Genomic DNA, 26,464 nt, shown 5'->3' on the forward strand with positions numbered 1-26,464 from the left:
TTTTTTAATTGTTTTGGGTTTGTTTTTATAGGTCTTTTTCTTGTCTTTTGTTTCCTTCCTAGAGAAGTTCCTTTAGCATTTGTTGTAAAGCTGGTTTGGTGATGCTGAATTCTCTTAACTTTTGCTTGTCTGTGAAGCTTTTGATTTCTCTGTCAAATCTGAATGAGATCCTTGCTGGGTAGTGCAATCTTTGTTGTAGTTTTTTCCCTATCATCACTTTAAATATATCTTGCCACTCCCTTCTGGCTTGCAGAGTTTCTGCTGAAAGATCAGCTGTTAACCTTATGTGGATTCCCTTGTATGTTATTTCTTGCTTTTCCCTTGCTGCTTTTAATATTTTTTCTTTGTGTTTAATTTTTGTTAGTTTGATTAATATGAGTCTTGGCATGTTTCTCCTTGGGTTTATCCTGTATGGGACTCTCTGCACTTTCTGAACTTGATTGACTATTTCCTTTCCCATGTTAGGTAAGTTTTCAACTAAAATCTCTTCAAATATTTTCTCAGACCCTTTCTTTTTTTCTTCTTCTGGGATGCCTATAATTCGAATGTTGGTGCACTTAATGTTGTCCCAGAGGTCTCTGTGACTGTCCTCCATTCTTTTCATTCCTTTTTCTTTATTCTGCTCTGTGGCAGTTGTTTCCACCATTCTATCTTCCAGCTCATTTATCCATTCTCCTGCCTCAGTTATGCTATTGATTCCTTCTAGAGTATTTTTATTTTTAGCTATTGTGTTGTTCATTACTGTTTGTTTGCTCTTTAGTTCTTCTAGGTCCTTGTTAAACATTTCTTGTATTTTCTCTATTCTATTTCCAAGATCATCTTTACTAGCATTACTCTGAGTTCTTTTTCAGGTAGTTTGCCTATTTCTTCTTCATTTATTTGATCTTATGGGGTTTTATCTTGCTCCTTTGCCTGCAAGATATTTCTCTGTCTTCTCATTTTGTCTGATTTACAGTATTTGAGGTCTCCTTTCCCTAAGCTGCAGGTTCATAGTTCCTCTTCCTGCTGTTCTCTGCCCGCAGTGGAGAGGTTGGTCCAGTGGCTTGTGTAGGCTTCCTGATGGGAGGGACTGGTACCTGTGTTCTGGTGAGTGGAGCTGAGTCTTTTCCCTCTGCTGAGCAGGGCTATGTCAGGTGGTGTGTTTTGGGGTGTCTGTGAGCTTAATATGACTTTAGGTAGTCTGTGTGCTGATGGGTGGGTTTGTGTTCCTGTCTTGTTTGTTGTTTTGTGTGAAGCGTACAGCACTGGGAACTGCTGGCATTTGGGTGGAACAGGGTCTTGGATTCAGATAGAGGCCTCCGTGAGAGCTCTTGGCGATTAATCTTCCCTGGGGCCAGGAATTCTCTAGTGGTCCAGCTTCCTGGACTCAGTGCTCCCACCCCAAAGCCTCAGACCTGACTTCCAGTCGAGGAACCAAGACCCCGCAAGTCACTCGTTCCCACAATAAAGGGGATTAAAAAAAAAAAAAAAAGACTAACAAAACCCCAGACAAATGGTAAAAAGTAAAATCAAACAAAAACAGAAGCAAGGAAACACACACGTACAAAAGAAATAAAAATAGAACCAAATAAAACAAAAAGCAAAGAACAACCAGACAAATAGAGGAACTCAAAGGCGAAATCAAACAATTAGGATCAAAACTAACAAAAACACAAAACCAAAGCAATATGCCAACTGAAGAATAAAGTAAGGAAACAGAACCGATAAAATGGATTTAAAAAATAATAATAAAATAAAATAAAATAAAAAGGGAAAAAACACAGGACAACAGAAAAGCAAAGTAGAAATGGAAATATTTTTAAAATAAATAATATATTAAGGAAAAAGAAGAAGAAAAAAAGTAAGGGAAAAGAACACAGAACAACAGAAAAGCAAAGTAAAAATAGAAATATATATTAAAAAAAGTTATAAAACATGAAGATCCCAAAAGACTAAATAAAAAAAAAAAAAAACTAAAACAGTAACAACAACAAACAAAAAAAGAAAGAAAAAGAAACAAAGAAAAAAGCCAGAACCAACAACAGAATGAATGAAAACATGATAAAATTCATAGTAATAATTATGTTTCCCTGGGGTCTCCACTGTAAGTGTCCTTGCACATGCCGTGAGACACAGCCCACCTCTGCCTCCCCAAGAGGCCCTCCTTTGCCTCTGGGCTGGTCTCTGGACCTGCTGTGGGCCCTGTGGGAACCACTCAGACTCTGATCGGGCACAATTCCTGCATGTGCTGGCCCCCAAAGTCCACAACTGCCAGAGCTAGACTGTTTTCATTTGTGGGAACACTCATCATCTACTCAGATATTCCATAGACACAGGGTCTACCTAGCTGATCACGGGGATTTAATCTGCAGCTTGAACAGCTGATGGAAAGATTTTTGATCTTCTTCCTTAGTTGCCCTGTTCCTGAGGTTCAGCTTTGGTTTTATCCCCACCTCTGTGTGTGGTCCACCCACAGGAGTCTGGTCCTGAGGCTGCCTTGGAGCTCTTGGGTTTGCCCCTGCGAGGACCGGGCACAGAGGTGGTATGGCTGCTTGGATCACAGGACCCCTGGTGGCACGAAATGTGCAGGGAAGCTGGCGGCCACAGGCACAAGAGACATGGCCCAAGTGAGGGCCTTTTTTGGTGCTTAGCGTAAGGCGTGTGAGGGCCAGCCCTGAGAGGGCTTCTTTTATTGGTGCTGGTGTGTGGGGAGAGAGAGGTTACAATAGTGGCTCCTCCCCCTGCATGTGACTTGGCAATAGCGCCCTGCTTCCGTGGCAGTCCAGTCTTCCTCCATAGGCATTCCCTGCTGCGGATTTCCTCCCTCCCGTCCCCTCGGTCTGTCTCCCCACAGCCAACAGCATTTCTCGCTCCGGGTCTGTTCTCCAATCCCCACAGTCCAGCTCCCAGCCTCCTTGCACACCTGTGAATACATGTCCCAGTCTGGGGCTGTGGTACAGACCACCTGTATATTTCTCACTCTGTCCCGTCTGCCATAGATCGGCTGCTTCACCCTCTTCTGACAGCCTCAAATGCTTTTCCCTTTTGTCCCAATCGATTTCCCTGTCGGGGGGGGGGGTTTCCCTGAATTCGGGAATCTCTCCTCTGCTTCAGCTCCCCTGCCCCGAGGTGCAGGTCCCATCCCGCTTCCTCTCCTCCTCCTTCTCCCTCCTTTTTTTCATCCTACCCAGTTATTCAGGGATCTTTATAATCCTTTCTGGTGTTGAAGGTCTTCTGCTGGTGTTCAGCTGGTATTCTGTGAGAGTTGTTGCATCTGTAGATGTATTCCTGATGCATCGTGGGGAGAGATGAACTCCACGTCCTCCTACTCCTCTGCTATCTTAACTCCCCCTGCAAGGAATCTTTTTATCCTACAACACAATGGTGGCTTCAAGATGGAGGAGACAACTAATTCTGAACCTGCAAAGCTGGCTTTAAGAGTAAACTCTGCCATGGAGGCAGTGACCTCAAGGGACCTTAGTTTTTTGATGTGCAAAATGGGACTAGTATTTCCCTGGCTTGCCTCCTAGTTCTTCATAGATCAAAACAGAGAAGCATTCTACAAAAAGACAAAGTGGCGTAATTCTTACAGGCAAAGGGTTGAGAGCAAAACAGGGTTACATTTAAAGCCTCATTTTGATACTTAGTGGCTGCATGATATTGGACATATTATTTAACCTAAGTGATCAAGGCAACTGTGAAGATTAAATGATAATATGATCCACTTGGAATGCAACAAGTTCTAGCTAATAGGTTTTCTTTATTAACATTGGGTTATAAATGGCCTTATTTCAATGTAAGAGAATAAAGAGGAAGGAAATATCAGAAAGACCTGAATGAAGATATGAATGCATGGTGTATGTAAGTTCAAAATGAGTTTTTGGTGTTTAAATATGATCTGTACTCTCTAAATCCTCCCAAAATACCATTAGTTCATCAGCAGTAAATTACAGTGAAAGCATTTTCATTCAATTTCCTTTTCTCCAAAGAGAAGAATCTCAATTTGCAGACGTTATATTAGATCTCGTCTTTTGACCCTGTGTTTGGTACATAAAGTTCCTCAGTAACAATTTAGTAAATAGATAAGTGATATATGTTTGCTTTTGTCTAGCAAATATATATTATGTGCCTAGCTGATGAAGTTATGAACATAAGAGATACATGTATGCAAAATAGTATGAGCATGCTGTGGGAAACGTTGCTTACTTTATATTTCTCCTGAATCAGCAGATGAGTTTGGCACAGTGCAGTACTTTTTGATAACTTTGGTTATGTTTTAGACAAATTTCCTCTTTCAGGATATAAAGAAAATCTTTATTGTGCTAGGATATTTCAGAGATCACTCAGCAGAACAGCAACTGAAGATGTTAAAAGAATAGTAAACCTAAAAATAGAGGTTTTTTCCTCTACAGACTGTCAAATCACTGATAAATTCTGCAGCATAACATAGTAAAATTTGCTACTTCTACATTATTGTTTTTTGCTTTGCTTTGTCTTTCCTAGAATGACTACAAAAAACTGTCAATGCAGTGCAAAGATTTTGTTGTTGGACTCCTCGATCTGTGCAGAAATACCGAAGAAGTAGAGGCCATTCTGAACGGGGATGTTGAAATACACCACAGTGGTGGAGATCATGGTCGTCCAAATCTCAGCCGTTTAAAACTTGCCATTAAATATGACGTAAAAAAAGTAAGGTCAGGCCTGAAGCCCCTTTTACATTATTTCAGTTTTTATTGGTGCTAAATCAGGATGAAAGGTTGGCATAATTAGATTGAGCTGGGTTTTTCTAATTAATTGCACTAGGTAGGTTCTCTAACAATTCTAAGTGCCTGGTTGTGAGGCATTTAACCTACACTAATGCCAGTCTTTAAAACCTAGACTTGTATATGCAGTGATTGACACTTTCTTTTACTTAACTAATGATATAAAAATGACTTTGTGTGTTCAAACTACAAGGCATTTGTTATAGGATAGGAACATCATTATTTAAGACCCAACTCGGTTTTCCCATTTGTTAATATATTCCAATTCCAGACTAATGCCTTCTATTCCTTCTTTAGAGCATTTGAATCTCCTTCATCTTTATTTGTGGAGTATTTTTATCTCTGTCTTCATGTGGTGCCCCCTATCCTTGACTGCTTTCTTAGGTTATGTAAGATATCTTTTAAAAAAAACAGTTTTTAAAGGTAGGTTTTCTAATAAAAGTAACACAGACTTATGGTAAGCTTTCAAACAATATAGACATGCCCTCTTTCTGTCTTCTCAATTCTTAACGGAGAGTAGTTAATCAATATTATATTTCTCTCCATAAATTTATACCTTGGACATCTTCACATATCAGTAAATAAACATCCACTTAATCTTTTCAAAGGCTGCATATCGTTATGTTTATTTATATCGTTATGTTCATTTAGTCAGTTTACTATTTAAGGGTGTTTATTATTTTCTTTATTTTTTTGTTATTTCAAAACATTTGCTAAATTTCCCTTCAAAAAAGGTGCACCAGTTTACACATGTCAACAGTGTGTGAGAGGGATTATTTCTTCCACTCATAATGGGTATTATTATTTTTTTCTTTTTTTAAAATAGATCTTTATTGGAGTATAATTACTTCACAATACTGTGTTAGTTTCTGTTGCACAACAAAGGGAATCAGCCATATGCATACACATGTCCCCATATCCCCTCCCTCTTGAGCCTCCCTTCCATCCTCCCTATCCCACCCCTCTAGGTCATCGCAAAGCACAGAGCTGATCTCCCTGTGCTACATAATGGGTATTATTAAACCTTACCATTCTGAGAAGACAAACATTGTATCTTGATTTAATTATCTTCCAGGTTAACCATCCTTAAGAAACATTTTTAGTTCCTTTATATAACCTGTCCTTTGTCTAATTTTTAATATTCTTTACCAATTGTTATTTTGAGTTGTTGTTTTTTGTATATTAAATAATGCAGCTCTCTGTCATATGTAGGGTTCATTTGTAAGCAATAAATATGTAAGAATAAAAAAATTCTGAAAATAAACAGTGAAATTTAATTATAAAGTTTTCTTAATTGAAAGAGTTTATGGTGCAGGAATAAAAAGAAATATCAGTGGAATAGAACAGGCAGTCCAGAAAAAGACCCATACGCAAATGGGAGCCTAGTATAAAATAAGTTTAGCATTTTAGGTCAGTGCAGAAAAGGTCGTATACTTTTTAAAAAAAGTATTTAGACATCTGATCTAGCAGGATCTTTATATCACTCCTTCTAGATGGACAAAACATATAAAAGTCCTGTTGTAAAATATTGATGAATCTTTTTCCAATATTAAATTTCCAAAATTTGTTTATGCTTTGAAAGAAAACCCATTAGTCATAAAGCAAAAGTTGGAATCTTTGAATTTATGTAATACATATTAGAACCCCCTGCCATCTTGCTTGATACCTGTCCGCTAGATATTTTACATTTGTTCTTTAATTCTAACAATATTTTTCATGAGCAAGAACAGAACATAATATTAGAATGCAAGAAAAGAGTTTATGCTGAATCTTTAATCAAGCTGTTAAATGTTTTGTCACTCCCCTCCTAGTTTGTAGCTCATCCAAACTGTCAACAGCAGCTTTTGTCCATATGGTATGAGAACCTTTCTGGTTTGCGGCAGCAGACCATGGCAGTCAAGTTTCTTGTGGTCCTCGCCGTTGCCATCGGACTGCCTTTCCTGGCTCTCATTTACTGGTTTGCTCCATGCAGCAAGGTATGTCTGTGAAGCCTGCACCTCTGTTATCTCCTAGAAGTGTATTTGGTTTATATATCAGAGCCAGTTAAGCAAAGAAAATTCTATTTCCCAAATAAAAATTTCAGGAAAGTCAGAGTTGGGTTTAAATAATCTTATTGTTTTTAATATTATAAAAATAACATATATTTGCTATGAGAAATAAAGAAAGCAATGGAAAGAGAAAATTCACCTGTAATATTACCACTATTAATATGCCAAAGAAAACCTCAGTATATTTCCTATTTGTCTTCCCTCTAGTTACGCCTATGCATATATTTTTACATTTTTGATGAGGTATGCATTGAGCAGATATCTCAAATAACACCCTAAAAGAACATGTTTCCTTTTGTTATTTCTCCTCTGGCAAAATTTGAGATGAAAGTTTTTGTTTTGTATTTATTTTAGCGATTATGACCAGATAAATCTTAATATAAATAAAGGACAATTGTGTAAATATTCTATAATGCTTGTTTCAATGAAGACTATTTGTTTTAAGGACAGAGTACATTGTAACCTGACAACAAAGATAGCCTGTTTTTTTGTTTTTTTTGTTTTTTTTGTTTTTGGCAAACTCTGCCCAGAATTGGATGAAATTAATTTGTTCAGATGGACCTAGCCTTTCATTAGTGCGACAGAAGAAGTTTGGAAAATGTTGACCTGTCATTCTGTTAACAAGCATAGAGATTTGTCTGCCCTGCATTGCCAACAATCTTATTCTTCATGTTTTTGAAGCCACATTTCTGGAACTGTCTAAGTTTCAACTCTTAGAGTCAGGCTGAAATAATTCTAAAGCTATGTGGCTGAAATGTCTGCTGGACCATCTATTTATGTGCCATGTAGATATGCCAGTTGAATCACTTGCTGTTGTTAAATCTGGGCATGACTCATTTTCAAATATTTGTAATATGTGGGTGCAAAGACATATATCACCATTACCAACATATTTTCTTCTTATTATTACTTAGTCATATATTTGGTGATTTAACCTTATAGGAATGTTAGTAAGTGGCTCATGGTAGGAAGCTGGTTTAAAGCCTTTTTCACATAGTGGGAACTTCATAATTACTTCCAGTGATGATGATAGGAACTGCTGGAAACTTGGCATTTTCTCCTGAGGGTAAAATCTGTCATCATAAATGTTTTTCCCTTAAATATATAAGGCCAAAAGTTGGCCTTATATATTTATAAATAAAATATAAAGGAGGAAAATAAAGTGAAAATAGTGATATTTACTAGAATTAGAAATTTATAGCATGGATTTTTTTCTAGAAAGTTAAGATTTTTCTTTTCTTCCCTTTTTCATAGGAATGACAGATTTCACTTTGAAAAAAGAATTAATTCTCCTTACTAGAACATAGGCTACATCTATGTATGTAGTCTCTGTTCTGCTTCTAATCACATTTCCTGGGTCTTCAGAGATTTAAGCTGAATTAAAAGTGGAGGGGGGGGTTCTGAATTATCCTTGTTATTACTCTGTGATCAGTTAAATTACAGTATCTTTTCTAAAGTGAATAATTGTCCCTCCCCATATCCAGTGAGTTCAAAAGCATAATGCCTTCCAGAGGGTTTGGTGTTTTGACAGACTAGTTTTGGCAGTCCTTAGAGTCGCACATTTCTTAAATTTTGATTGAATCCTAATTAACCTGATTTCCTTCACTATTTCTTCTTCCCTGGCCATGTTTCTTTCTGGCATCTGTTTTCCATCCTCGTTTATGAACCCTGAGGCAAATAATCAAATTAAAAGGACACTGTCAAGGTATTTTTTCTCATATCTAAAATCTATTTTACTGTTATTTAATGTTTGAAGCATGATGATAAAATCTATTTTACATTTTTCCCTTTAGTAATATATATAAATATTATTTACAGTTTAGAGAATTGATTTTTTTTAAATGGGGGGAGATTGCTCAAGCTATATTGATGCTTTTATTTAAAATATTATTTAAAATATTAAAAAATTCCAAAGCATCCATGAAAATTAAGTGAGATCAAATTGCAGGCCTATGCACCTTGACAGAGTCCCTGTTTCTATTTAAAGTTTGGTTTTCTTTCCTCAAGTCTGCTCTTTTCTTTAAGAAATTCTTTTTGTCCTTACTTGTTCTCTTTTTCCACCATAACCCAAATGTATTTTATACTCATTATAGTAAAAATAGGTCATGCTGTGATTTCAAATCATTTTGGCTTAAGCTATCTTCAACCTTTTCTGCTACTATTGGTATTTGATAGTTATTTGATCATCAGTAAATACTTAAAAAGAGTATGATATAATATTTAAAAGCAGGTATTTCTTTCAGTGCTTACTTTCAGTCATTTTTCCAGGTACATCAATTTTTCACCTTGTTCAATGTTTCTTTACAGTTATTTTTTAGAAGTCTGTTTACGTTACAGAATATAGAGATGACAAATTTTACTAAAATGAATAACTCACTTCAGTTCCTAAAGTCCATTGAGTGGTGCCAGAATCTCCTTTGGTTTGAAGAGAAACACAACTCTCAATGATTTGTAATAAGAAATAGAAGATATGACTATCCAAACACACCATTTTAGTTTCCTGTCAACCAACTTTTTGTTTGTTTTTTGTTTATGTGTTTACTTGTTTTCTTTTTTAAAATTTTTATTTATTTATTATTATTTTTTAAACATCTTTATTGGCGTATAATTGCTTTACAATGGTGTGTTAGTTTCTGCTTTATAACAAAGTGAATCAGTTATACATATATCCCCATATATCCTCCCTCTTGCGTCTCCCTCCCACCCTCCCTATTCCACCCCTCTGGGTGGTCACAAAGCACTGAGCTGATCTCCCTGTGCTATGCGGCTGCTTCCCACTAGCTATGTATTTTACGTTTGGTGGTATATATTTAGTAAGCAACAAAAGTCCCTGGTTTGATTCTCTTCTCTCCCTTCTGAATAAAATAAAGGAGTCATATTGTGTAAGAACCAGGAACCCAGGGAAGAAGGAAGGTGAGGCAGGTCAGGAGCGAGGGGCAGATCAGACACCGTGCCCTGAATTACTGAACGTTGGCTTTAGATGTGTCCAGACAGCTGAACTCAAGTTCCAGACCTCTCAGGCTTGAGGCACACTCTAATGTGGGTAGCTGTATTCTCACCCCGTTTTATGTCTCCAGCCTTTTCTCTTCTCCTTCTCCTATTTTAATTTGTGCTCTCTTGAGTTTTTCGTAATTTTGTATTTTGAAGGCCGCCTCTGATTCTCTCCTGAACAAAGCAGGGAGTAAATAAGTTTTCCATGGATTTTACTACTAATAGTCAATGCCCCAATCCCAGTTTTCCACAACAGTCAAATAAACTGAGAACTTTAAAAAATTGGTTTAATATTTATAATAATAGCTCTTTTCACCAGGAAGATATTGAACCTTGCAATAAATGATTAAATAAATCTTGTACACGTGAGTAAATCCTATATAAAACATGATTAAATAGCCATGATTACAATAAATTGTATATAAAGCAAATGTAGAATTAAAATTGTATATGTGGCACACCATAGGAAAAGAAATTAATGTCGCATTAATGTTCAGTTTTTAATAGTCCATATTTTTTTAGAAAACATTGCTAAGGACAATAGGCAAAAGAAAATCAAACCTACTTTCTCTCCCATTTGTTTTAACTTTATTTGAGAGTTCTATTTAAACAAGATCTTAAAAAAACACAAAAAATACTCTTTGATTCGATCTAATGAGCATTTACTTATGGAAGTATGGTTTTTGGACAACATTTTTACAGCAACCTTTTACAAAGTAACTTTGGATTGGGTCTGCAACATATCTAACTGTATAGATCCACTGGCTTAAAACTAGATAGATAGAGCGATTGATCTAGATAAACACACACACACACACACAAACATGCATGCATGCACGCACACCCTGACATTCTGCCTGGCCTAAGATTCTAAATATCAAGAGAGAAGGGACTAAACTATGTGATTCATCCTAGCTCTAACTTTTATGATTTTGAAAACCATATAGACAGATAAAGTGTGTAGGAACAGAGAACATTGATTGCATTCCTACCATTATAGCATTTAGCTTTTTAAAATCTTAGAACCGTTTGTTCTCTAAGAATTTACATATATATATACTTCAATGAGCAAATATGAACTTGTTTTGTAAACCAAATAGAAACATTACCTCAAACAAGTATGCCTGGGTTCAGATTCCAGCTCTACCACTTATAAGCTGTGTGACCTTTAAGCTAGTTTCTGGACCTCACTTCCTCAGTTTCTTCATCCATGAAATGGGCATTTCAGCAGCATATACCTCTTTGTATTGTTGTAATTATATCATGAAATTAACAGGGTAAAGCACTTAAAACAGTACATACAAGTACTGGCCAAGTGTTGGTGGTATTATTATTAATTTTTACATTTTTCTGTAATAATAAACTCGTTTGAAAAGCTGTCGAAAGCTAATGGCCCTCTCCTAAGAAAAAATCCTTGCATACATGTATTTGAGTTTTGTTTACCATTACAGGGGATACACAGAGCCCTTGAGACACATCCTGGGCACACACCATCCCTCTGCCCCAGCTAGGATTCGTGCATCTTAGATGGAAATGATTCCTGTACTATAGATGCACAAGAGCTTTTACTGTCTCCAAATTTCATATGAAGAATCTGACTTTCACATAATTTAGGAAATTCACTCATTGCTACTCAGCTAATGAGGGAATGAAACTGGAACCTGAACCTAAAATGTGTTGGTTATGTGACCAGAGATGTATGTAATTGCCAATCTGCATTTTTTACCACACTGATGCAATTCTAGCCAAAAAATCCCACAAAACTTTTTTTTTAAAACTTTTCCCGAAGCCTATGAACAGCAAATATAAAGTGATTTCCAATAGGCTTTTGAAAATATAAAAAACGGTTTGAAGACCCTACAGCCACCCTTACAAACTGGTCCCGTTGAGTCCCCGTTTCCAGCCTCTGCACCTGAGACCCACCCCCTACTTGGTTTCTGTTGCCTGGGCCAGCTCCAGTGAATTCACCCATTCTTCCTCAAAACTCCCTTCCCAACGTGAGACCAAATGTTTTAACCTTTTGCTCCTATCCCATATTTAAAGATTTAGAGATGTTAAAAAAAAAAAAGACAGACACTTGGACTTTTTTCAATCCAGTGTCATTCCAGGACATCTTTCCAGTACGTGATGGGTACTGCCCTGCTGTCCTGTCCTGGGCTGGGAGTTCTCTTCTTCGTACTCCTGACTCTTACTCCATTTACAGCATCACTTGAAGCCTGATTTGCACCCATGTCAGTGAAATACACATGAGGACAACCAGCAGACAAATATCAACCAAGGGTGTATACACTGTAAAGCAGATTCAGGTTAATATTTTCATTGCTGCTTCCTCAATACTTCACACCCACTAAATTAGTTTTCTTTTTATGAATAGTGGTGATACTATGCTCTGCCTTTTGTCATTACTATGTTCATAAAATATTTTGTCAGTATTATATATAATATCTTAAGAACTTAAATGTCATTGAATAGAAGTTAATTTATTTAACTATCAATCCAGAATATCAGCATATGTAGCTGAGCAACGTGACCAAAATTTTATATCCGCATAAGGAATTATTTTTCTATTATTAGTTATATAAAGGTACATAATTATCTTAGGAGACCATTGGAGTGCACAGATATTTATTCTTGTGTATACGCATGTGTGTTTTGCAAAATGTACAGAACAAAGCTAAGATTTTCTTTTGGTGTGTGTTGTGGCAGATGGGGAAGATAATGCGTGGCCCATTCATGAAGTTTGTAGCACATGCAGCCTCCTTCACCATTTTTCTGGGACTACTAGTCATGAATGCAGCTGACAGATTTGAAGGCACCAAACTCCTTCCTAATGAAACCAGCACAGATAATGCAAAACAGCTGTTCAGGATGAAAACCTCCTGCTTCTCATGGATGGAGATGCTCATTATTTCCTGGGTAATAGGTAAAGACTGATTTTTCTGTCATCATTTATTTTTACAGCCTTAGCAGTAGGACTGAATGACACTGATTCCCTCACACATCAGTTATACAGATGTATACAGCATGATACAATGCTCCACACAGCACGAATTTTTTGTTGTTGTTTTTAAAGCACAGTTATCTTGGGTTCATTATCAGTACCACAGTCTTCTCACATGCCACATGCTTTTTAGATTTCCAAGAAAAACCCAGGAAGAAAATGAACAGGATAGTATGAATCAAACCCTGCCAGTGATGAAAAACTGCCATTCGTGTTTTAGAAGAGCTGTGACTTCAAGTTTAAAAATAACCACATGATTTTACATTGCAATTTAATAGGAACTGAAGGTAGTAGTCACTCACATCTATTGAACATTTGTTATGTCCCAAGAACTGTTCAAATCACTTTACATACATCATATCACGCACTCTGTTTGTGCCTTAGTGGTCCAATCTGTCATATAATAATGTCTACACTACAGCATTAATGTGAGGATTAATTTGCTTTAGATCTCCCAGATGGTAAGTGAAACAGAGGGAATGTGGTCTTAATTACTATGCTATTTGTCTTTAGAATCAATCATCCATATGGCTTGTCATTAAATATAATGCAAATGAAAGATATTTCAATTGGATATTTATGAATGAATAAAGTCAGTAGCTATTACCTACCTAATAGCTGTCTAACAAAGTGCCCTCATTAGGTAATGAGGATACTGAAGTGAATGAAATGCAGTCTTTATAGTCAAGGAAGTTAAGTCTGGGGGGAGGGGGCAGGTCAATAAGTAAATCAATAAAGAAAACCTATGTGACACATACTGTAACTGAGGAGCTATTAGGGTGTTATGAACACATATGGATTGGGCATCTAAATCTGAATGGGGTGGGGTGTGGACGGGGCGAAGGAGGCCTCCCTGAACAGTATGTTCAATCTGAGACTTTGAAGATAAGGACATGTTAATCCTACAGAGTGTTTATGGGGAGTAAGGCTAGCAAGGCATGGATGCAAAATGTTAGATGCAAAGATGTGAAACTAGGTCGACAGCTGGCACCTCATTTGCAAAGTCATGTGTTAGGTCCAGCTATAATGCAGGTTCACTTATGGATGTGGGTGATGGGAGATAAGGGTGGTGACATGGCCAGAGGATGATTTTCAGCTGTTGGTGATGTGATCCATCACATTTTAGAAAGGTCACAGTGGTTGTGAGGTAGAGGGTGGCTTTGGGGAGGGGTGAGTGTGGAGGCTGAGAGACAATTGAAGTGATCCCTGTGAGGAACATGGGGCCAGAAGTCAGGGCGTGGGGAAAGGAGTTGAGAGCTTCTTAAAAGACACGCTTCAAAGAACTTGGTGATGTATTGTACATGGAAGGGGAGAGCTGTGGATTCTGCCTTGGATTACTAGGTGGCGACTGCAAGTCTCTAGGAGGAAGAATATAGAGGGAAGATCATGCTTGAGACTGGGAGAATGAAAAGCTGGTAGGTAAGTTTGGGTTGTGATTGACTTTGAAGTGCCCATGGGATTTCCAGTTGAAGATGTCCACTAAAATGCAACCCCTGGGAGAAGCCAGGCTGTGGATAAAGTTTCAGCAATCCTCATAAGGCCCTGACTATGCATGAAGTCACCTAAGGTGTACATGTGGAGAGTGTCAAGAGAAGAGGGCTCAAGGAATCTTTATACAAAACCATTGGTAGCCCATAAGCTTGGTTCTCTTCCAGTGATCTGGAGAAGCATCTGCAGTCAGTTTTATATCACTTCTAGGGCAGGGGATGTCTTCTTGGCTTCCTCATACTGGGGCTGATAGGATGATCAATTGAAATACTATGAAGCACTATACAAATTACCATATGATCACTTTAAATGCATATGAGGTAATTCAACAGCATTGAGAGTTATTCAAAACTTCTGAATCACTTCATTTCCTGGAAATGTTCCAAGGAGAAATATAGTGTCTTAACATGTGAATTGCATCACTAAAGTAAACCTTAGATAAAGAAGAGTTTGATTTTCCACTTTTTCTTTTCGAATTTAATTGATATTTACCTTATAACATAATGCTATAAGAAATAAATTACATTTCACTTTGAATATTTGATTTAAAATAAGAATGATCATTTGGACATTACCTTTACCTCAAGCTAAGAGCCTATATGTTATAGGTTTTTTTTTTATGTTAGTATGTTTAAAGTACATATTACAGCACTGGGCACATAGGAAATGTTTAATAAATTTCAGATAACTATGATTACTATTAAACTCTTCATTAAGAGTTCATGTGTTTTATATGGAAGTGGTATTTCCTACTGAAGACATATTAAGCAAGATATGACACTTCAGTTCAAGATTAAACTTTGAAAACATTAAATTTTATGTAAGAGGATTAAATACAATGAATGTTCATTTTATTCTTTATCAAAAATAATTGACTCTCCTCATACTAATATTTTAATATAAACATTGGAAGTTTTTCCTTTTTCACTTGGAAACCTAAACCAAGAATGTTAACTTTTAATTTTATGAATAAAAGCATTTTCCTTGGAACAACTGGCTGGATAACCTTTGTGTCTGAGATTCAGAGATGATCTCACAGTATTCATTTAAAGGGAAAACAAGGAACAACTCAGAATGGACAGCTGATACTTTGTAGCATATGTTAGACTCCTGGTTCAATTTCTGACACTGGTATTTATTTTCCTTTTTGAAGTTATTCTTTAAAGACAGTTGCTGTACTTTCTGGAAATATTAATAAGAAGTGGACTACTTAGGTCAAGATGCTAGTTGGCTTGAGGGAAAAGACTGACATTATTGGTCACAGAAAGCAAATTTATATAATTTTTAGTAGACAAAAAGTTGAAAGGCTGGATGATGGAATTGACATTCCAGGAGATCTTGACAAGGCTGAAGGGCAAGCTGAAACCAATGAGAAGTGTAGCAGGAACACAGGGAGGGGGAGACACGCTTGATGACACTTCACCTAAGGAGCACTTTTGAACCTAATGTCCAGTGTAAGCTGCTGAGGAAGCAAATGCAATGCTGGGTTGACCCTTCAACAGAAAGAGGACTGCAGGCAAGGGCCGTAATTACATCCCGGCTCCACGCTCTGGCCACATCCCGTCTGCAGGCAATTGGCAAACTAGGGAGCATCCCAAATTGAAAGCAACCGGAAAAGGGAGTGGCTCTTCCACGGAACAGCACTTGTGGAAATTGGGGAAGCTTACTCCGGAGTGTGGAGGTAGGGCAGAACCCCGGGATTGTGGAGCCGGAGGTTTAGTTATTTGGAGGGCCCCCTTTAGAGAAAAATAAGACAAAACAGAGCCCTAGGAGGAGCCTGTGCAGATAAGGCATCTTGAAGGTTAAATTTTATTAGCTTCGTGGGAAACCTGCCTCTGCTGTAGAAGCATAGATTTAATGAGTGCACAGGTGTTTTTGCTTTGTTTTATTCTGTTTTGTTTTAAGAAATTTAAAGGCAGAGAGAGCAGACTCATTCTCTTCTCTTAAGGGCAGAATTAGCACTAACAGGTCCACAGTGAAGGGAGGCTTCCTAAAAAGTCAACAATGGGATGAGCCATCTTCAGAAGTAGTCATTCAGGACGAATTCCAGCAGGGGCTCAACCCTGTGGAGAAGTCCCCTGCTCGCTGGAGAAGTTGGACTAGATGGGGGATTTCAATCTATGCTTGACAGCTCCTGGGGGTCCACAGGGGAAATAAGACGGGAACTCTTCCTTCAAACAGAAGAGTTCGCTGGATCTGTTTTATTTTTTAAGCTTTGGTGAGATATCATTTTTTACCAAAAACTGTACATCTTAAAGAGAGAGAAGATGGAGAAGTGAGAGGAAGAAGGAGAGAAGCTTTGAAAACAACTAAACGATATGAATTTAAACCGCCCTTTAATCCCTATTCTTCAGTTCCTCTAAACTACCCTTTTGTCCTGTTGAGGAAGCTGGCAGCAATCCAGGGACCACAAAAAAAGGGCGCCCTCAGATTTTTCTCACCCCTGCTCATCGTTGTGTGCGTGCACGTATGTGTGCATGAGTGTACACATGTAGTGTTCCCTGTTTTAAATCTGATCCACTAAAGTATATATGAATTCAATTCTAGTCTCCTCTGAATTTGGAATAATTCCAAATAAGTAAGTTGCGTGCTACAGTGAATGATCATTTTGAGAAAAGCACATAGTAAGCTGTTGGAAGAGCGGAGACCATGGCTTTTTTAAACCCCTGAAGGGCTCTACAGTCATTCACATGGCAGGTTCTTTGATAAAGATTCATGACAAATGTGGGGTCTTGGAGAAGGTGGTTGGTAGGAGAAAGGGGAGAAGATTAATTTCAACTAAGGGACCGTGGAGACTTCTTGATGGAGGTAGGCTTTGATGAATTGTTGGAGTTTGGCTTGTATTTCTCCAGATGGCTCTAGGAGGAGGCGGGACATCAGAGCATAGGGATCTAAAGATAATAGGGGTAAAGTAACTTCTTTTTAATAAAGTAAGATTTTTCAGATGAAAAAAGAAAATGTGTGCCAGACATAGAAAATTTTAAATAGTAAATGCTCAATCAATGTTAGTTATTTTTTCAAGTGCCAGGCACTGTGCTGTGCATTTTACATGTGTTATTTAAGTCTTATAACAATCCTATGAAGTAGGTACAAACTATTATCATCCCCGTTTTCCAAATTGAGTTTTAGAAAGTTTAAATAAGTTGCCAAGGATTACACAGCTAATAAGTGGAAGAGCAAAGTCTCAAATCTGCGGCAGGCTAATTCCAAAACCTATGCTCCTGAGTACCACATTAAGTTTTAGAGCGTATATGCAACATTATTAATAATTCTACCATCAAGAGACAACTACTATTAATGTGTTCCTGTAATTACTTCTAGTCTTTTATATGCTTGTTTTAAACATAAAGTCATACAATATATAACATTTTTACTTAGCATGCTTGAATGTTTATGACATAAACATTTTCCAATGTGTATTAGTCCAGGTCCTCCAAGAAGCATATGCAAGACAGGATTTAACGTACAACAATGTTATTAAGGAAATTCCATGTGAGAGAAAATGGGAGAGAACTGAAGAGAACTGCAAGGGCTGTAAGACTGGGATGCAAGTCTGATCTTGAGGGAAGGAGAGAGGGAAGGAAAGTAGGGTAGAAGTATCCTAGATCTCCATCCAGTCTAAAGAAAGTTTAACAAGGCCGTCAGGAAATCCTTGAGCCAAAGTCAGCCATCAAAGGAGTCCCATGTCTCTGAAGAAGGAGTGCCCTCAGTCATTGTTCGGGAGCAGCCCATGGGAAGCATGGCCTTAGGGCAAAAGTGGCAGTAGTTTTCAGAGTGCTGTAGCTGAGGCCCATGGCCAATTAAATTCCTGTAGTTGGAGGTCTGTGAGGTACATTCTTGTGGCCACTATCCCATGGTAATTAAAATATCATATGAAATGGCTGCATAATATCCCATATGTAGAAGTCCCATGGTTACTTCTATTTTGAGTGTGTGAATGTGGGTGTGTTTGTATGGTTTGATTATTATAAAGAACCCTACAATGAACATCTTATTAATGTATTTTTATGTATAGAATTAATGGGTCAAATCATGTTTGTTGATTGAATGCCCTTGATGAAATTTGTCAAATTGCTATAAGGTAATGCACTGATATTGTTGGACTCTAGGATTTGTGGGGACAGGATAATTACGGCTGGATGGGTGGGATGAGGCCAAATTTTGAAGGGTTTTGACTATCAGCCTGAGATCTTTCAAATTTATTTTGTTTTATTGAAGAGCTAAAGCTGGAATGAAGTTGGATTGATATTTTAACCTCTTTCTAATACAGGCATGATATGGACTGAATGTAAAGAAATTTGGACTCAAGGCCCCAAGGAGTACTTGTTTGAGTTGTGGAATATGCTTGATTTTGGAATGTTGGCAATCTTTGCGGCATCATTCATTGCAAGATTCATGGCATTTTGGCATGCTTCCAAAGCCCAGAGCATCATTGATGCAAATGATACTTTGAAGGATTTGACAAAAGTCACATTGGGAGACAATGTGAAATACTACAATTTGGGTGAGTTTATAGGACACAGTCAATATAAGTTTATAAAATGCAGAATTTTCTTATAAAAGTACACATCAGTAACAGTTTGATTACTACTCAGCTCTCATAGAATTGTTGGTCAGTCTCCAGCTTCTTCAGAGTATCTGTATCTGAAGAAGTATGCTTTCTACCTCTTCCCTTGATATTTCTTCTGGCTGGAAACCTCTTTTAATCACAAGAATCATTTCACTTTATCTCTGGGTTTAATTGGCTAACCACAAAACTTCATTGAGAATGCCTGTATTATATCTTGGATTTATTTTTTTCCTCTTGTCCATTAAAAATAGTACACATTTAAGTACCATTTCCATTTAAGGCATATAAACTATTTGAAAGCAAAGGAATCATTGGAGGCTCTAGAGGGCCCCCAATAAATAACACCACTTTTTCTCACCCAGTCTTTGAAACTAGATGAGAGATAAAACCAAAAGCGAACACAGAGGCCAGATCATCACCTCGAGTACTGACAAAGTTCAGGGTGGATGACATAATTCTGAGTTTATTAGCCAGCCGGCTCAGTAATATTGAACCCCAGTCTTAGGCAGATGTATGGACAGCAATGGACAGGGCAGTCTTCCCCAAAGAGGGGTATGGCAGCAAGTGTCTTATCATGTGAGATTCCCCCATGGAAGACCAGAGGAAAATTCTCAAGAAAAAAGAGGGCAGAGCTGAACCAAGTATGCTCAGTTTCCACCCCAGTTCAGTAATCAGATAAGTCATTCCACCTCCCCAGGAAGATAGTGACTAAGCGATAGAAATAGGTTCAGTTATTTGCTTAGGGAAAATCTCTCCTTGTAGAAACCTAGAGTGGGGAAAAAAGATTCTCTTTGAATACCTATTTCAGATCCTCTGATAAGACGTCAGTTAACAAGTCAATTGACATCTCTATGGGTTTTACTGGCTATATCACATAGGGATTTCTTTTTCATTATTTCTTTTTAATATTTATTTTAATATTTAATTAACAACTTTTAGTGCATAATGTAGGGCTTTTATACAAGGATATACAGCACAGGGAATGTAGCCATTATTTTATAACAAAAATTTTTATTATATGGAATTTTAAAGTCAGAACTATCTATTTATATATTGTGCTTATATTCAAAGTGCTATAAAAAAGGAAACTGCTTTTATTAGTTTTTTGTATCCTTTCCTGATTCCACTTCTCAGCAAATAAGCAAATACAAATTTATAATTATATTTTTCCTCTTTCCTACACACTGCTTTCTTCATAATGGTTTCTTAATTAGGTTTTTGATGACCTGATGTAATAATGCCAGAAAAATTCATAAGTGAATAATTACTATATTTTTATGATAAAAATAGACTTGAGTGACCGATATAAATTACTTTAGTAAGTTAAATAACTCCAGAAGCCCCAAATTACATTATAGTGTAATTATAGTTTAAGAATAAATAATGATATCATTTATTTAGGGCCTTTTTTTCTTTTATTATAGTTTAAGATTAAATAGTAAATGCTATCATTTAGTTAGTGCCAAGCAGTTTCTAAACACTGAATGTATGTTGACTTACTGGATTCTCACAACAGATGACAGAGGTAGAAGCTGTATTATCTCATTTTTAAAGATGGGAAAATAAAACTAAGATAAGTAATTTGTACCAGTTCTTCCAGCTGAATTATAGATAGATAGACAGGTAGATATTGGAATTTTTACATATGCTGAGTCCACAGTTTGTACTCTTTTTTTTTTAACATTTTTATTGGAGTATAATTGCTTTACAGTGGTGTGTTAGTTTCTGCTTTATAACAAAGTGAATCAGTTATACATATACATACATCCCCATATCTCTTCCCTCTTGCATCTCCCTCCCTCCCACCCTCCCTGTCCCACCCTTCTAGCTGGTCACAAAGCATCGAGCTGATCTCCCTGTGCTATGAGACTGCTTCCCACTAGCTATCTATTTTACATTTGGTAGTGTATATATGTCCATGCCACTCTCTCACTTTGTCCCAGCTTACCCTTCCCCCTCCCTCTGTCCTCAAGTCCATTCTCTAGTAGGTCTGCGTCTTTATTCCCGTCTTGCCCCTAGGTTCTTCATGACCATTTTTTTTTTTTTTAGATTCCATATATATGTGTACTCTTAACCATTATGCTATACCCTATGGAAAACTTCCAGCAAACCAGGGGGGTAATTTTCTCAGTAAATTCAGAAGCTCAAATACACCTGACACTTAAAGAAGCCCTTTAAGATAAAAGACTTCCGTCAGGAACTGGATTGCTAATGTAATTTTATTTCTATCCCAGAAAAGAAGTTACCTAAGTAAAAAACTTGAATAAACTCACCATGACTCTTGTCTTTCCTTTCTCCTAGCCAGGATAAAGTGGGACCCCTCTGATCCTCAAATTATATCTGAAGGTCTTTATGCAATTGCTGTAGTTTTAAGTTTCTCCAGAATAGCCTACATTTTACCAGCAAATGAAAGCTTTGGACCTCTGCAGATATCACTTGGAAGAACAGTGAAAGACATCTTCAAGTTCATGGTCATATTCATCATGGTGTTTGTGGCCTTTATGATTGGAATGTTCAACCTCTATTCCTACTACATTGGTGCAAAGCAAAACGAAGCCTTCACAACGTATGTGCTTTCAGATATCTTGATCATGGAGATGGTCAATTAAATAAATGTTAGCTTAACAGTGTTCATATACATCCATGGCATAAATAATGTTTTGGTAAAGACTTCATCTCCAGTTACTCTTTAGCAAAATGAGAGGATTTTAAAATGGGTTGGAAGAACTCAATAATGTAGGCAACCTCCGTAATATTAAGTAATTGTAGCTAACATTTTTAAGGCTAGGAACTACCTCACACACATCATTTTATTATGTCTGTTTCAGGAAAAAAAAGGAAACTGAAGTTCAGAAAAGTTAAATGATGTGCTGAACACTGCATAGCTGCTAGTAGGTAGAAAAGCCAGGACATAGTCCCTTGTCCACTAACTCTAGCATCTGTGCTCTTCACTGCTGTGTCCTTCTGCTTACTACAGACTCCTGGGATGCTGACTATGAGAACAGCTGCTTCCTAATTCAATTTGTTGGATCTTATCACTGAGACAATCCAAGTTATCAATAGTGACAAGAGTCTTTTTTTTTTTTTTTTTTAAACATCTTTATTGAAGTATAATTGCTTTACAATGGTGTGCTAGCTTCTGCTTTACAACAAAGTGAATCAGTTACACATATACATATGTTGCCATATCTCTTCCCTCTTGCATCTCCCTCCCTCCCACCCTCCCTATCCCACCCCTCTAGGTGGTCACAAAGCACCGAGCTGATCTCCCTGTGCTATGCGGCTGCTTCCCACTAGTTATCTATTTTACATTTGGTAGTGTATATATGTCCATGACACTCTCTCACCCTGTCACATCTCTTAACTTATGTTCACCATAGACACACATGTTTTTTATAAAGTGTGTTTGGAATACATTATTCAAATGTTAGGTATTCAGTGTTACAATAAGTATTGACCGAAGCATAACCTATTACCCATATTCCTGTAAAGTTCAGTTTATGAGAGAAATTAAACCACCTGGGCTAAGCAGAGGGGCTTAGTTTAGGGTCAATAATTATGCCTAAAGCATTGAAATTCCTATGTAAGACATGTCAGTGATTTTGGTAACATTGACTATATTTATATTGTCATATTTTCCTTAAGACACCTTAAGACACATACTATTGTAATCTTTTTATTGGAAATTAGTGGAAGTATAGATGAGCAGGAAACCCAAAAGGACTCTAACAGATAGCATTATTTTTTATTAAGTAATACATTTAACACTTCCATTGCCAAAGCTATGGATTATTTAAATGTTAATATCTGTGGTTATGTAATTATGCTAACATTTACTGAGTGCTTATAATGTTCCAGATAGTGAGCTATGTGCTTCATATACACAATATTTCCTCATCCTTGCAACAATCCTAGAAATAAATAATTATTGTACCCATTTTACAGAAAAGAAAAATGAGGCTCAGGGAAGTAAAGAGTTTTCTCATGAATATCTAATAATTTTCAAAGACACTAAATCAACTCACTTTTATTATGGTACCATTTTTGTTTATTTGTACACTTTATCATTTCCTTTCTCTCCTTCTTTTTCCCCAGAGTGGAAGAGAGTTTTAAGACACTGTTTTGGGCTATATTTGGACTTTCTGAAGTGAAATCAGTGGTCATCAACTATAATCACAAATTCATTGAAAACATCGGTTATGTTCTTTATGGAGTCTATAATGTTACCATGGTCATCGTTTTGCTAAATATGTTAATTGCAATGATCAACAGTTCATTCCAGGAAATTGAGGTATAATCTCTATACATTTGTATACTATGTGCTACATGTTTTCACTATTCCAGGGATCAACTCAGCATTGGTGATGACAGTATAGACTGCTTTCCATCTGTTCTTTCCCTGTTTACATACTTCTTTATATACTGTATATACTGTAGAGAATATCTATATTTTTGTATACTTTATATACAGGAATCTAGAAAATTTTAATGCTTTGCTTCCAAACACAATATCTATGGGTGTGGTGGGATAGTAAGGCGTAAAGATGAGAAATGTTGTGTGATTTGTTATTATTATTTACAAACCCTTTAGAGTTTAGAAATACTATATCAGCATGAATTTATACTTTATTTTAAAAATTATTGCTTCCGAATACCACTATTCTCCAAATCTTGTTTTGAGTGATGTTCAGAATTGACCCTTTCTCAAATTCAGAGTGATAGTATACATTTTTATTCCAGAAATCTTGGTCTGTCTCCCAAATTAATCAAAGTAGTGATCTGTTGCAGAATAAAAAAGTGAATAATTTTTCATAGTGTTTTCTAGAATGTAAGAAAATGCATTTATATCTTTCAGTGTATTTATAAACACATGCAAGTTTTGAGGTCTATAGATCTATAAGCCTGATAAAATTTTAGGCAGATTTAGGAAAGAGTGTGTGAATAGTACCTTAACATTTTTGAAAAAATCTTGGAGTGGTCTTTGGGGTCTGAGAGTGTTGTAGGCATCATTACTTCCATCTAGTCACGCAATGTTAGAAGCATCCCAGTAATTCTTTTTATGCATTTCCTGGCTGAACTGTCATATGTATTTGTGTAGGATGATGCTGATGTGGAGTGGAAATTTGCAAGGGCCAAACTTTGGTTTTCCTACTTTGAGGAGGGAAGAACTCTTCCTGTTCCCTTCAACCTGGTGCCAAGTCCAAAGTCCCTGTTTTATCTCCTACTGAGGCTTAAAAAATGGATTTCTGAGCTGTTCCAGGGCCATAAAAAAGGTTTCCAGGAGGATGTGGAAATGAACAAGGTGATTTGACTTGATAATTTAAAATTATATTTTTAAATGCTGAGACCATTATAACCACTGTGCCACATCCCTTTATAAAGAAGCAGTCTGTGATGACATGTCCATCCATTCCCAAATGTAGTCACTTAGCTCAGAGCAGTCCTTTGGCTTGTGTCTGTTTATTAGGAGCACACTGGACATTTCTGCTTAAAAATATAAGAAAAATTCATGAAATGTAACTAGAAGAATGTATTACATTATCTGGAGTGGGTACTGAAAGGGAGAGCTATTCTGGGCCCCATTTTTGCTGTTGTGGCTACACGTCCCTCACTTCACCTTCAATTTATAGAGCTAGGTATATTTATATACCTCAATTTATACAGCTTCAATTTTTTGCATGTTCAGTTTATACAGCTAGCTGATTATGACTTGGGGGGATCTGACAGACAAGTAAGTCCTACATTGAAAAGTTCAGAAATCAATTGCTCACATGTAATATGGGAGACCAGGTTTGGCATTAAGTAGTGCAAGAAAGAAATATCTAAGGAGACTAATTGGAAACAATAATCGCATGAGGCAGTACCATCTTAAGAAGCCATGAAAGAGAAAAGGTCTAGTGCTTAGGTGAGGGAGTAGAACAATCACAGTGGGTTTAGAAATGTGTGGAGCATGTGGAATGCTGTGCGGAATGCATGGGGGTGGGGAGGTTACTCTCAGCAGGGAACTCTGCAGGGGACAGAACTCTATATCCAGAACGAGCACTGAGAGACTAAATGCCTCCAGAGGAGGAGGGCCAGGAAGGGAACAGGTGTGGATATGGTGTCATATTATGGGGACGTGAAGGAGCTGGCTGCTTCCAATTCCCGATTTTAATGAGGAAACACATTTAATTTTCTCTTCAAAAATAGGAAGAGAGGCAATGAGCAAAAGTTGCAAATAGTTCATTTTTAGTTCTATGTAGAAAACAAAATTTGTAACAACAAGATCTGCCCAACAGAGTGGTGGGCTGTCTTATGAAATAGTGAGCTCCCCATCATTGCAAGTAATCAATAAATGTTAGCTGACCAACATTAGGAATTTATAGGTTTTCCTACACTGGTGGGCAACTGAGCCAAATGATTGTAAAAGTTCCTTGCAGTTATAAGATTCTATTATTGAATGATTTGCTACTTACTACATGAGATTCTCAAGTTAAGCTCCCAGAGCTCCAATTTCCTCAGCTGTAATATGGGAATAAAAATTGCATCTACATCATGAAAATCAAATCAGATAAATATGTAAAAGTGCTTTGAGAATTCTAAAGCCCTCTTTAAATGTATTATCATTATTTTGTATAGGAATTTTGGAAAAATATGCCATCTTCGGTGCTCTCCCAAATGTACAACTTACAGAACTCAGTGTGTTGAGTTGCAAAATTTTCCCTCACTTTACTTAATGTTATTAAGTGTGTAGTTTACAGGTGTGATTAGAGCTGCAACCCAAGACAATTCAGTCTCCAAAAGGAAATGTCCAAGTACTCACCAAAGGGAAGACCTCAAAGGGAAGAATATGTTTCTCTCATTGAAACTTGCTGGAGAATTGGACCAGATGGCTTTTAGAATATGGAATAAAGAAAGAGTGAAGTTCATTTTATAATTCCCAATGTAAAATTAGCGATTGTACTTATTTTACTCTCTATCTTTAAAAGAGAAATGAAGAAAAGAAATTTGGAATTCTGGGAAGTCATGAAGACCTTTCAAAATTATCACTTGACAAAAAACAGGTAAGATCACATTTGAAAATATGAAGCCACGCATAGGTTCAGGCTTTCTACTCAGAGAAAAGGACAGATGTTCAGAAACAATTTCAAGAAACAGTAGACACATTAAAGAATTTACAATTTAACAATGCTCAAAGAATCTGTTATTGAGAAGTGAAAATAAGGCTGTGTCCTGTTAATCAGCAAAAAGAATTACATGGCTGTTTAAGACAGAGAGTAAACACGTATATTGGGGTACTTATGGGTGATGGAATATAGGAATTGTGATGTAAAGAAGGGAAAATTAAAACAATAGGGACCTGATGGAGATATAATTAACTTAATTCTCGGCAGCTCAGGTGGAGATTATGCACACCTAACAGAGCTTCATTATTTGTCAGTAATCGAGAAGCTGTCAAAAAAAGGCACCCTGAGAATTTAATGGCTCCCGTCGTCAGCCCAGTTTATAATGAACAATGTACCCTGGAGCTGCATCAGCTCCGTAATTTGGAGTGGCAAAATCCCTGATGCTGAGGACTTTTGCTTCATTCTGGCAGCAGGCACATAGTAGGGGTACAATAAATGCGTGTTGCTGAGGGAAATTA

At 37.0% G+C, this 26,464-nt stretch overlaps 1 protein-coding gene across 4 annotated transcripts in view; it reads left to right on the forward strand.

Moving 5' to 3' along the window:
* The window catches only part of TRPC6 (transient receptor potential cation channel subfamily C member 6), a 114,046-nt gene that overhangs the window by 78,219 nt on the left and 9,363 nt on the right, over positions 1–26,464 (forward strand). For 3 of the 4 annotated variants that reach the window (XM_061202651.1, XM_061202652.1, XM_061202653.1), the window contains exons 3-10: positions 4,483–4,668; positions 6,554–6,718; positions 12,488–12,704; positions 18,541–18,774; positions 21,142–21,406; positions 22,936–23,131; positions 23,939–24,142; positions 25,809–25,883. In XM_061202651.1, the coding sequence (XP_061058634.1) occupies positions 4,483–4,668; positions 6,554–6,718; positions 12,488–12,704; positions 18,541–18,774; positions 21,142–21,406; positions 22,936–23,131; positions 23,939–24,142; positions 25,809–25,883 (1,542 nt within the window). The remainder of the gene's footprint in view (positions 1–4,482; positions 4,669–6,553; positions 6,719–12,487; positions 12,705–18,540; positions 18,775–21,141; positions 21,407–22,935; positions 23,132–23,938; positions 24,143–25,808; positions 25,884–26,464) is intronic. The other variant, XM_061202654.1, reaches the window with a different exon arrangement.

The sequence above is a fragment of the Eubalaena glacialis genome, chromosome 10 (genome assembly GCF_028564815.1).
Source record: "Eubalaena glacialis isolate mEubGla1 chromosome 10, mEubGla1.1.hap2.+ XY, whole genome shotgun sequence".
NCBI lineage: Eukaryota > Metazoa > Chordata > Mammalia > Artiodactyla > Balaenidae > Eubalaena > Eubalaena glacialis.